Raw genomic sequence first — 13,598 nt, 5'->3', positions numbered from 1 at the left:
TCCTTTCTCTCCTCTTTGCTAATCTATAAATATCTTTCTCCCCTTCTTTAGTTCCAAATTTCTCATATAACTTTTCAAAGGCCTGTGCTCTTGCTTGACTAACTGTCTTTTTTGCCTCTTTCTTTGCTATATTGTACTGTTCGTATGCCTCATTATTATCACATTTAAGTAATTTCTTATACCATTCCCTTTTTCTTTTCACTGCCTTTTGTACTTTCTCATTCCACCACTATCTCTCTTTTGAGGGTGGTCCATGTCTTTTAGACTCTCCAAGTACTTTTCTAGCTAATTCTCTAATCTTTAATGTCATTTGTATCCACATATCATTGGCCTCCATATCCAGCTTCCATACTTCGGACTCGAGAAGCTCATTTTTGAATTTCACTTGCTTTACTCCTTTGAACTCCCACCACTTTGTTCGAGCTACATTATTTATTCTGACCTTACTTAAATTGTTCCTAAACTTGACATCCAAGACCACCAACCGATGTTGACTTGTTAAAGCCTCTCCTGGAATGACCTTGCAATCCTTGCATAGAGCTCTATTTGTCTTCCTGGTTAAGAGAAAGTCGATTTGGCTTCTATGTTGCCCACTTTTGAAAGTCACTAAATGTGACTCTCTTTTTATAAAGTAGGTATTTATTAGTATTAGGTCGTATGCCATAGCAAAATCCAAGATTTTTTTCCCTTCTCATTTCAACTGCCAAAACCAAAACCTCTATGAACATTCTCATAACTTGTCTATCACTTTCTACATGTCCATTCAAATCTCCACCAATGAAAACATTCTCTTCATTCGGTATGCTTTGCATTAAATCATCCATATCTTCCCAAAATCTTTGTTTACTCTCACTGTCTAGTCCTATTTGTGGGGCATAAGCACTAACTATATTTATTGTTTCTCCTTCTAGTACTAGTTTTACTAGTATAATTCTATCTCCTACTCTTTTCACAGCTATTACTGCGTCTTTCAATGTCCTGTCTATGATTATGCCCACTCCATTCTTGTTTCTCTCCTTTTCGGTAAACCACAGTTTGTACCATAAATTACCCACTTCCTTACTTTTCTCTCTTACCCATTTAGTCTCCTGAATGCAAGCAACATTCACCCTTCTCCTTTTCAAAGTAAGCTCTATTAATTTTCCTATAAGTGATCCAACATTCTAAGTACCAACCCTGATACTCCTACTATCCTGCTCCTTCCTAATTGGTCTCCTTATATGATATCTTCCATTGTTTTCTATGTCTATATTGTATTCTGTTCCACTATCTGTTCTACTATCTGTCCTATGGACTAACTTTTTTACCCACACCCTGGGAATCCTTGCTCACTTAACACCACACCCGAGCACCCGAGCACCGGCATGGCATGGCGCGTCACTTTCGGTGCACGCCCTACACCTTTGCATATTTCTCACTACATTCGGACTCCGATGTAGCGCGTCATTAGTAGAGAACGCCCCAATATTTATATTATTTGAATTTTTGGCTAGTGTAAAATTTTCCTATCGCAAATTTCTTGGCTAGTGTAAAATTTTCCTGAATATCAGGTGACAACCGTCCTTAATAGAAAAATTAATAGAACTTCTGGATACTTTGAAAAAAGAGGAAGAAAAAGGATAGGGGCGAATATTGCTTGCATTAATGCTAGGAAAGAAAAAGTAAGTAAATGGGTAATAGCAGCATCTCACCCTTCTCCTGAACGTAAGAACGTACGATGTAAAGAAATTTTTAAGCTGTTTATCACCTGTCGCAACCTTCATCCTTTACGCACACACACAGATTACTACCAAGAGTATATTGGTGCTTGATACGCTGGAGCGATGTCTAGAGGTCCTCGAAGCCCAAGTGGGTACTGCAACTGCCAACCCTTCTCTTCTTACTACGTGATTTTGATTTGATGGATGGTGTTATTTTGTAGTGATTCTGCTTCCATGTAAGCGCTCCATCTTGTCTGTAATTCTGCTTGTTAACTAAATATACTTGATCTTGTATGGTATCCCTTTTGAGGTAATATATGTGTCTTCTCTTTGTGCCTCATTTTGGTGCATGTTTATGTTTAGCATTTATTTATTATTTTTTTTAATAGAATGGCCCTATGTTCTTTGAACATCTAGCGTTCGATGGATAGAATTTTGTTTCAGAATTCTTTAATGTTGATTTAATTATTCTTGGCTAGTGTAAAATTTTCCTGAATAATTGCTGCACAAATTTTCCTTGGTAGTTGTTTACAATTTACAGACTACCATTTGAAATAGGCATTTACTGTAAAAAGCGTGAGATGCTGACTGGGATTCATGTAAAGTAATTCGACCATAAGCCATTTGATCATAGAGCACACAAGGCTTCCAATCTTGTTAATTCTTAGTTGATGGCAAGTTTGCTCACCTTTGAGGGATTTTTTTTTTTTTAAATCTGAAGTTGGTGTTTGTTATACCAAGAATATCATTTTTTTGAAAATCATGGACCCATATATTTTTATGAAAATCATGCCTTTCAGTAGTTGGTTTTTCTACATTTGCTGCACGCCATTGGCCCATTGCTGATGCTTGATATCCTAAGAAGTCGTGGGAAGAGTCTTCGTGCTGGCAAACAGTAGTTTGATTATCTAGGAGGAAGGGAAATTCATACACACTGATGCTTGCATCAAATAGAACTGTATGTTTCTGTATGAACTGTGAAATCCCTCAATTGAAGCAAACTGAACTTAAACAAACAGTTCATGTAACATTAATCCTTTTGTTAGATTTGGTTCAACATCCATGCCTGACTCTAATATTTGGTAAAGCCAAACCCACTAAGATCTGAACATTATAGGTAAACCAAGACCATTTGAGAATTTTGGAAATACTTGGATAAAATGGTCTTGATTTCTAGTTTTGAGAAATTTTAATTATATTTGTTAGATACCTTTTCTGGCGTGCAATGTATTATGAGAACATACCCAATTGATTCAAGTAATTAATTGTCCTGAAGTCATTGGAATGAATTTGAAAGTATAAATCTCAATTTAGATATTGAGTTCTTTAACAGGTCTTCCTGTTTTAAATAAAAATAAGTTAGATGCTTTGACTGATTTTTATATCTCCTGCTGCCAAGATAGACAATGATCTACCATCACCTAGTTTTTAACGATTTATCCTAATCTTTATGGTTGTACTTCTAATGTAATGCAAACCCATGATACATAGAGTAAACTTTTTATTGCAAAAGGTAGATTCTTTAACTTGACTATTAAGGGAAAATTTGAAAAACTTGAATTTAATGGAATAGATGGATGATCTCTCATAAAAGAGCATTGGGAATAATCCTCAAATTTCCCTTCTGTAATTCATCATATGCTGCAACTAAACTGACAATAGTTTTCCAATTATTATCTTCTGAACCCTTCTACTATCTTGGTTCTGGAGGAGCCATCGCTTGTGTGTTAATCGGTGAAGGTTCTGTTGGGGTTGGAGTGGGTGGTGGTATAACATTCTTCTTGTCTGTGACTATCGAGAAGCGATTGGAACCTCCCAAGCTGTACCCCCCTATGCTGTCTATGGACTTCATATACTCAGATGCATTGTTCTCTATGATCAAAGCATCTTCCAATTCCCTAACAATGTCAGCCATGCATGGTCGATAAGCAGAGAAGGGCTCAATGCATGCCAATGCAGCCTCAACCACTCTCCACATTGCCTCTGCATGATATGCTCCCTTTATGCTAGGGTCCACAATTTCATCAATCTTTGACTCCCTTATAAAGGGTTTTGCCTGCAAGCATAGTTTTTCTTTTTGTTTAGAATGATATTCAGATCTTTGATACCTAAAAGAAAAGGGGTAGGTGGGAAGGGTTGTGGGGGGAGGAGGAGGAAGAGAGAGAGAGAGATCAATGCAGGCAATAATATCAGGCTTCAGGAAGTAATGAGTTAAGTCATAAGGTTGTTAAGATTAAATATGGCATCTGGAAGAGAAGCATAATAAACATAATTCCCTTTAGGCAGGAGCAAGCGTGAACATACCCATTCAACCAAGCTCCATTCATTCCGTGGCCTGTGGATGTTGAGAGGTTCCCGAGCACTTACAATTTCAAGGAGAACCACCCCAAAGCTAAAGACATCACTTTTTGCTGATAGATGCTGCGTTGAATAGTACCTGAATGATAGAAATATCAAATAGGATTTAGTGACGGAAATTTTTTAAGGTTATTATGGCTTCCTTTTGAAAAGCTTGTGACCAGCATTGACATCCCATTCAGCAACATAAACTTTCTTAGCAGCTGTGGAGAAAACATCCAATGTGCATTTGTTTGTGAAGGGTTACATAAGAGACAATTGTTGATTGAAGCATTATATTTCTTGCTCGTGGTAAAGGAAGAAAATAAAACTTGAGATAGAGCAAGTTAAAGACTCAAGAAATATAGAATTGTGGTGTGAAGTCCGTATAAGTTTATTTGAGACTGTGTTTAGTTTTTTCTAGCCCTTACAGACTCCTATATTTAGGCTTATTTAGTTAAATTATATGCTGTTGCAGTGTATTTGTAATTTTAGCATTCAAGGAGATCATATTATTTTCAACTTTGCTGGAATAGCCTGGGTTTTATTATCTTGTGTCGTATTTTGAGTTGTAATCCAGTCTTTCATTATGTTGTAGGGGTCCTAGGAGTACCTAGCCTTTTATCTTTTGAGTTTTGTAGTTGGAATCAAAGTCCCTACGTGGTTTAGGAATAATAGAAACCTCTATATTTATCCTTGTAATCTCTTTTAACAAGCAGCTAATTTAAAGACTTTTCCAGTTGCTTTTTGGGGTCGTACGATGCTATACGAACTCTAACTGAGATGTTTGTTATAGGAAATCAGCTATGTATCATGTAAATATTGTTTTCCTAAATTAGCTGGCATAGCTATAGGGATATATTCCTATTTAGTTCCTAAATAGGTTGCATAATTATAAGCATTCTTGTATATAAATATGCATCCCTTTCATTATTGGAATATGCAGAATTTTTCACAACAATGTTGATGGGATCTTTGGATGTGATACATATGGAATTCTAGGAATGAAATTGGAATCTTGCAGCTTTTTCATATTCTCTAGTAAGCTTCAATGCTAGTAAGATCTGAACTTTTTTTTCTTCAATGCTTACCTGTTCTACATCAGTAAGCATAGCTGATTGAATTTCAAATTGATATTCGAGTCTATGAAATGTGTACTTACTCTGGATCCAAGTAGCCAGCAGTGCCTCTTACTTCCAGAGAAGCACCACTGTCCCCTTCCTGAGGAGCATATTTTGAGAAGCCGAAGTCTGCCACCTTGGCATTCATGCTTTGATCTAGAAGTATGTTGCTTGACTTTACATCTCTGTGTATAATGCAACGGCCAGAAAATGTATGAATATGTGTCAAACCTGAATAATGAAAAATATCCTTTAAACATTCTCATATTTTTCAGTTGTTGTCAATTACAAATGCATAAAAAAAGTTAAGGGGAATAAACCAAAAACAGGACCTGGGTTAATCAAATAATGTGATTTTGATAAACTTGTGTCAGAATATAGTGTTAACTGGAATTCACTTTTTATTGACTGGAATCCATAGCATAGAATATTTTTTTATGATCTACTATATCATTTGCACACTTGTTGTATGTCCATTACTCCTTCCCTAATAACAAGAGAGAATTTTCTGGTGACATGGTTGATTTCTCGCTTTTTTAGGGCCGAATAATCTCTGATCTTTAATTTGTGGATCTCCGCCTCCAATTTTTTATATTAGAAAAGTTTTTCCTTAATGTGCATTTGCTAATCAATCCAGAATTTAGCTGATCTCCGATAGTCACTGTTTTACTGACATCAAATTTCCTAGAAAGTATCTTTGCACTTCATTCTGTAGCTGGTCACAATCGTTACTTAGAGCAGTCTTTTCAATTAACAGAGTTGTTGCCTGAATAGAATAAATTTTAGATGTCAATACAGCGGTCTGCTTTTTCCATGCTCCTTCAGCTTTTGTATAGTTGGGCAACAATAACCACACCATCTGACATTATTATTTTTTATCTTGAATCTATATGGTTGCGTCGCAATAAACATTTTAGAATTGAAGATAACACTTATTATTGCAAATTTCATCACTTATAATTGAGAACTTCATCTTATTATTGCAAACTTCATCTTTCACATCCAGGTCTTCAAAACTATATATGAAAGGAAGGACCATGTGGATTTGTCCCCTATATTTTTAGGATCGGGTGTGGCTTGTATAATCCATTACATGCCTGTGTCCTGATCCAGAGTGATAACCCTAGTTAGACCTGTTTATCTTGTTTGGCCATCTTTATTTTGATGCAGCATTTAGCTATGCATGCCCTGAAGCTACATTTGTGTCAAAGTGTTCCTTTTCACCGGCAAACTATTCTTAGTGAGCCTCTTGTATTTTTTGTGAAGAGCAGAAGTCAGCACTGACATGTGCTAAATTGTTGATGCTCATAGATTGTATCTAATAGTGTCACAACATTGCTCCCACTTCACAGACAAAATTCTAGAATTAAATGCGTGTTTTTATGTTGCCTGTGAGTGTTCCTTGGTGAGTGGTCAGCTCTCCTGCTTTAAGGGGCATTGGTGGAAATTATGTGACTGTTTTTAACTGAGACCTTGGATCTTATATTCATAACACAGTAATGTTAGTCTAGGAAAAAAGTTGAGCTTAATTTTCATGTCAGATTTTGGTATTCGGGTAGAAGTTGAACACTAGAAAATAATAAATGCTTAATATCCCTACTAATTACTTGCCTCGAGCAGCACCAAGAGCAATAGAAAGTCTGGTTGGCCAGTCCAGAGTTTTCCTTTTAGCTGCTTCCCCTGTTATGCAAATAGTTATTAAAAAGAGATGAAAGTTGAAACAAAATAGATAGGGCTTTTGATGAGAAGTACAAGTAGATAGGGCTTTTGATGAGAAGTACCATATAGGCGATCTTGCAGAGAGCCATTGGACATGAATGGATAAACAAGGATTTGTTGGTCATTTTCACAACAATAACCTAGAAGGGGCACCAGATTCTCATGACGGATAGATGAAAGAAGGTTTAGCTGTGGCATACATTGGCAATAATTGTCAGTTGGTATATATTTTAGATAGACTGAAATCCTAATTGTGGAGTTATGCAGAATGGAGATCTACTTTAATCTGCTTTTATTTTCCCTGATAAAAAAATTTATATTGAATGGATGACGGACCAAGAAATGTTAAGAAGGGATGTCATTTGATTAAATCTGAATGATTGTTATGATACACTAATTTCTATTGGAAAGTGGATACAATTGCAAGAGTGAAATGGAAAGTGATAAGATGATTCCTGGCATATCTATGGGCCTAGAAGAATGTTTCTATTTGACATAGGAAAAATAAATTTAGAGCTAGTATGTAATAGACAGAAAATTACAATACAAGTGCTTTGTTATACCTCATTTTCAAATTCCCGAGTTCCTTGAGTTGAGGTGGATGACCGGACCTTCACTGCCACCTCTTGACCATCAGGTAGTGTGCCACGGTATACTGATCCAAAACCACCTTCACCTATCAAGGTTTTATACTTGTGGGTGGTATTCTCTATGTATTCTAGGGTAAACATTTGAATAGTTATCGACTTCAAAGCTACATCATCCAAGCTTGGCAGAGAGAAAATGGCATCTGCATATGTAGGAAACTTTTGTTGAGACTTGAGAGATGCTTATTTTGCCCTAGGAGTATAGGACACATTGCAAAAGAATATTTTATTGACCAAAACAACAGTTAGCTGTAAAGTTGATTGAGCAATAAGCATACTATAGACGTGTGAGTGCATGTATGTAAAAATTTATGTGTGCACTGCACATACAAGTACTTGCACTTGCTTTTGTCATCCCTATGCATTTTAAACTGGATGGAATTTTTTTGTTGTTTGTAGTACTGCTTTGTATGTCAAGATGATAAGATCTTTGATTGTACTTTATATGCTTCTTTATTCAAGTTTTTCTAGGCATGTTTGTAAATAATTTCCATAGAATGGAAGAAATTCTGGGCGATTATATCCTATAGATGATATCTCTGCATGTACCACGTTAGATTATAATGGACCTGAAAATAACACAAACCAACTCAGGTTAATGTATTTGTGATAAACAGATAAAACATACCGGGAACTGAAATTATCTAAACTTGAAGATCTAAGTTAGAGGCAGATGCTATGATTTGAGACTGTCAGCCAACATTAATGATGAATTTACTCACTCTTTGTCATAGGGAGTAGTTTTACATCAAGGTTTCCCATAGCCATGAACTTTTGTCTGTAAATGCAAACAAAAGCAAATCCAAGTGCCAATATGAAGGATCCACATGCGACAGTGCCTATGACAATTCCTTGTATTTTACTTGTTGATCTTTGTTCGACACATGCCTCATAACTGAAACATAATACTTGGGTATTAGATATATCTTCCATTCTTGAATAATGAATACTGAATCTTTATGTGCACTGTTAAGGCATAGATTTTCAATGTCATACTCTGTAGCAAGTCTTGAGCAGTTAAAACTGAGAGACGCAGTGCTGAGAGAATTGCCTCCACAGTATCTGGGGGAGCCAGGATGTGAGTGGTTAATTAAACATTCAACAGTAAATTATGGAGGAAGCTCCATTTAGATAGACACTTTCTTTTAACATATTAGGAAAAAAAAAAAAAAGGCTAGCAACTTACAGTATTGTCAAATTTGGAAGCGAGGTCAAAGAATTTGGAAGAGATCCATCCAGTTCATTGTGGCTTAGATCCCTGATAAATTGAATGTAAATCAGACAGTGGCATGTACTGTTGTAATTAATATGAATATTTGCAACACTAAAAAACTTCATGCCATAAAACGTGGAAATTATGCTGTACATGGTCATTCAAGTATGAGGAAAGAAGAAAGAAGATAGAAGACAAATTAGTATTTCTTAGCACTAGGGTAGAACTTCATAATTCTTAGTTCTCACATTCCTTAAAAGCTTGCAGATACTATAATGTCAATAGAAAGCTATTAATCTGATAGCTAAAGAAGAAAGAGATGGACAATTACACTGATGTTAACTTGGAGTACGATGGGAATTCTGGTATCTTTCCAGTAAATTCATTGTTGCTAACATTCCTATGTGCCAAAAACAGATGAGAAACTATAGTTACTACCAAGAAGAAAACCAATATAAGAATGACGATAGATAACAGCAACATAAATCTTACAATTGCATTAGGTTGTTCAGCCTAGTAATATTAGCTGGAAGCTTCCCACGTAGATGACTTGAGGAAATATCCCTGGAAAGCATCTCAAATTAGAATATTACAGTGGATAGAAAAGAGAAGAATTGATGGGAAAAGTAAGTGCTCTGACAATAAAGGCATAAAAGTTTAGCTTCAATTTTTGTTAGTTACATTAAATCATACTTGTCTGGTATTCATTTGTCATGAAATTTTACTAAGAAGAACAAAAATAGATATAGAACATACAAAAAGATGATTTTTTTTTAAGGCACTTCAAATATCATTAATAAATCATTTGATTCATCTAACAAATAATTTTAAACCATAGGGATACCTTTTCCAAATGTAAATTTAATGATATTATAGTAATGATACTAAAACAATTGAAAATTGAGAACTCATGGTACTAATATGACCAAAAAAATTTTGTCCCTTGACCGTGAACTGTAAGGTACTTTTTTTTTTTTTAACTTTCCCAAAATGAGAAGTACCCTTTTAAGTTTTAACATGAATGTATAGAATCTCATGTAAGAACCATGATAGTTTCCAGTTTCCCCAAAGAAGAACGGAAGAACTTACAGGCTGGTGATCACTTTGGCCCCATTCATCGGTTGGCATGTCAGACCTTTCCAAGGGAGGGGTAGACATGGGTCTCCTGACCAACTCTGCAACAGTTGATTTTCTTTATTATGCGAAAGCAGTTCATCTCTCACCATCTTTATTGTGTCCACTGAAAGAGACCAATTTAAGTAACAGTAGGCAAAACACATTGACTGAACTATACCATTATTGAAGCATAAAAGAAATCAAATTTTGGGTTTAATACGTTGCAACTCTTGAACTTACCGTCTTGCTGGTTAGTTCCTTGAATCCATGGGTACACTTGTAGGATCTCATAAGCATTTAAAATGGGCCCAAAGACAGACCTATTTGTGACCTTGACTAGGGTCAAATTTAGAGACCCTTTTGCTGTGACATTCAGTTCAACTACATTATAATGTGATCCATTGGCCTGTATGTCAAATTCCTTCTGGTGAATCTCATTGTTAATGTATATGTTAAACACCCTTTGTTGAGGTTTTATAGTGAAATTAAGCTCAAGAAAGTAGAGGAACAGAGTGTAGTTGTGGTCTTCTGCATCAAGGCTCCTGTGTAGGAACTCCAATCTGTCTGTATGTGTTAGTGCTGTTTGGAGAACTTTAAGAGGCACTGTTGTGCTATCATTAAGGATGTTGGATGTAGCTGGTGTCGGATCTGGTGATATCAAAACTGTATTGTTGTCGAGTTTTTCCCAAATTCTATCAGAATAATCATCTGGGTACCTGAAATGGGCAAGTATAAAACTTAAGTAATATGATTTTAACATTCACAAATATGTTGTTATTATAATGTTGCCTTACCATATGCCTTCTCTTTTTCTTCTGCTGTACAAGATAATAATACAAGATTCCTACAACTCACTGATTTTTACAATTCAGTTTATGACTTTATGTATACATTTTCTTGAATTTGAAAGGAAAAGGTCATGAGTTTATTATAGAAATGGTTATGGTTTGGTGTTTACTTTTCTAAAAGAAGTTCAGGAAGGGGATGAGGGTGAAAGCCTGTATTGGGGTGGGGTGGATAAATTCAATCTTTTCATTGTAATATATTTGATATATTCAATAAACTTTTCTGATTTCCTTTTATTATTATTGTTATTATTATTATGAGGTATTTTGCTTCAATCTCTTTGGCTTTAGGATTAATAGTTTTCCCCCCTTATCCTACACGTGAGAGGGGATATTTTGTGGTGTTCTGAAGAGAGCTAGTGCTAGTGGCACTATGGTGTCATTTAGTTAAATATACTTTTGTCAAGACTGTTATCTGAAAGCTCGGGTTTTTCATTTGTGTTCTTTCACAGGCCCTTCCAAATGAAAGAATAGCTCTTGCTTCATTTTGGTTTCAAATGTCCTTGTTAGTGGTGTATTAGGAGACATGCATTGCTTTCAGGGCTTCATATAATTCTACTTGTTTCAGAATTTCTATTTATATCCATTTCAGCAGACAATCTTTACTTTTTCCTTTCCAAGAAAGAGCTGACGTACCTGATATCATCTACTGCATTTCCTACATCAATTCTGCTAACCAATTTCAAAACATCAGAAGCTTTTCCCTGTATGTTTAAATACTCCGAATATTCCAGGGGCCTGAGTTCAAGCTGTGAAATGTATGGGTATCCCTTGTCATGCAGTAAGCAAAAATCTATATACCGATGTGTAGCTCTAAAAATGCCCTCGACTGTCAAATTCTCAACTGTGTTCACTGTGCTTATTTGTGTGACACCAATCAAAACATCAAAGGAGCACAAAGATTCCACTGAATCTCCATAAAGAAATGTAACCCTTATTAGATAGTCTTGGTCCTTATTTGTTGATAAGTTATAACATCTCTTCCCTGAATCAATTTTGAAAACCCGAACGTCATAGCTTGTGGAATTTGCTTCTGCCCTGGTTATATGTCGGCAACTTGCTTCATCTGGGAACCATCCAGAATCTGACATCCAACTTATTTTGTTGTCATCTGTAGAATTTGATGCAGCGCAACATTTGATGCTCACAAAACCTGCATGAAATACCAGGTTTAGTGTTTGGTTCAATTATATTATAAACCTAGAATTAATTTCACATAAATTCTACCTAGAATTCATTTAAAGTGAATTATATTGTTTAATATGACAACTTAAAATATAGAATTCAATTGAATTCTATATAGATCACGTTTGGTATAATTTCATAATCAAAATTCATTTATCATCACTTTCTAAATTACCCTCAATAATAAAAATAAAAAATTATAATATTCTACTTTTATAAAAAAAAAATCTTATATCTAATAAATTTATAATATTGACAAATACATAAAATAATTAACAATATATTAATAAATATAAAATAAATTCACATGTCTCGTAATACAGGAGATTTATATAATATACATAGTGTCATTATTAAATGTATAATAAATTTAGATATTAAAAAGATAGTATAAAAATATAAAATATTTTATATAAACATATTAATTACAATTTAACTTTTTTGTTAAATAATAGAAACATATTAATTGAAAAAGAATTTAAGGAATGAATAACAAAGGCCAACTACTACTTTTTTTTAGCATTCTTTTTTTTTTTTTTTTAAATTTAGAAGGTGAATAGGTGTGGGAAATTAATAAAAATGTGAAATAAGTAGAAGTGGGTGATTTATAGCAAATTTTTTGATAAGGGCATTTTAGTTCAAAAAATATTATTATTTTAGCTTTGAGGAATTCATTTCAAATTCTATTATAAGTAAATTCATGAAATTGAATTCTAAATTATATTCAAACCAAATAGATAAATCATGCAAAATTTTATGGAATGGAATTAAACCGAACATAACCTATTATGATTGTTGAGATACTATCTTGATTTACTCCTTTTTAGTTGTATTGTAGGCTAATTATAGATTATAATCAGCTGTAAATACGTAATTAGAATCATTGTAATTTTGATTATCTTCCCATTTTGTATTCTTCAAAGATGTATAAAAGCATACGAAGCCTGACAGATTGAATCAAGCTTTTCCACCACAATTTCTCCTCTTCTTTAATTTCAACGTTTTTCCAGGGCACTATTAATAAAACTATTCCAGAATTTTTATGTGGTATACTTTGTTTATTTTAATTAAGATCATGCTAGTAAAACTCAAAATATACTACTTGATTTCTGATCAATTGTTTGTTTCACATCTTTCAAGGAAGATCTAGTTTCTGTAGTGATTAGAATCGTGATTAGAATCCTCCAGTATCTAGCAGATTAGCTGCAAACTCATGGTTTTGAAATATATTATTAATGGTCGACCAGAATTGGTGTTCATTACATGAAACATGCCTGTAAGTTTAGGTTTACCATTTTAACATTTAGAGCAGATTGTGAGATCAGGAAAAATTAAACAAATTATGCATTAGAAATCAGTTCTACAAAATGAAATTTCTCCAGGCAACTTTCAGAAGAAAAGATCATTATTTATCAGATTCCAGGGTTTTACCAAAGTAAAGATTAAACATGATGAAACCTGATCTGAAATTTTATATGAAGAATTTGTCAAGAATTTGAACTCTTCCATATGCATTTAACAATCATGAGACTTCAGCCAATTTAGGAGAAACAGTACTAACCTTCTTCTGCACAAATCAATGGAATAAGTATGAACAGGCAAACAGTAAAACACTCGACACTTTTTACAATCCAGTTATGCATTCCCATCATCTTCTCATCTTAAACGGAGCTCGCCCCATCTGGTCATCAAACTCATAATCAGACTAGCCGCAG

At 34.4% G+C, this 13,598-nt stretch overlaps 1 protein-coding gene across 1 annotated transcript; it reads right to left on the bottom strand.

Annotated features, from left to right (window-relative positions):
* Positions 1-3,260: 3,260 nt before the first annotated feature.
* LOC131177222 (nodulation receptor kinase-like) lies at positions 3,261-13,598 on the bottom strand. The gene is made up of 15 exons (XM_058142181.1): positions 13,445-13,598; positions 11,335-11,851; positions 10,094-10,569; positions 9,827-9,977; positions 9,230-9,301; positions 9,069-9,137; positions 8,711-8,782; positions 8,521-8,586; positions 8,247-8,419; positions 7,441-7,667; positions 6,940-7,066; positions 6,770-6,838; positions 5,200-5,389; positions 4,005-4,137; positions 3,261-3,756 (listed from the first exon to the last, which is right to left on the bottom strand). The coding sequence occupies exons 1-15, from the start codon at positions 13,533-13,535 to the stop codon at positions 3,394-3,396; spliced, it is 2,796 nt and encodes a 931-aa protein (XP_057998164.1). The 5' UTR covers positions 13,536-13,598; the 3' UTR covers positions 3,261-3,393.

The sequence above is a fragment of the Hevea brasiliensis genome, unplaced genomic scaffold, assembly GCF_030052815.1.
Source record: "Hevea brasiliensis isolate MT/VB/25A 57/8 unplaced genomic scaffold, ASM3005281v1 Scaf365, whole genome shotgun sequence".
In the NCBI taxonomy this organism is placed as follows: Eukaryota; Viridiplantae; Streptophyta; class Magnoliopsida; order Malpighiales; family Euphorbiaceae; genus Hevea; species Hevea brasiliensis.
Note: the sequence above shows the minus strand (reverse complement) of the source record. Positions and strands in the feature narration are given on the sequence as shown.

Excerpts from the sequence above, each read along its gene's own strand:
- LOC131177222 (XM_058142181.1), bottom strand. The coding sequence starts at position 13,535 with ATGATGGGAATGCATAACTGGATTGTAAAAAGTGTCGAGTGTTTTACT. Across the intron at positions 8,420-8,520 it reads TGCTCAAGACTTGCTACAGA|TTATGAGGCATGTGTCGAAC; the intron begins GTATGACATTGA and ends ATTATGTTTCAG. Across the intron at positions 6,839-6,939 it reads TCTGCAAGATCGCCTATATG|GGGAAGCAGCTAAAAGGAAA; the intron begins GTACTTCTCATC and ends TTTGCATAACAG.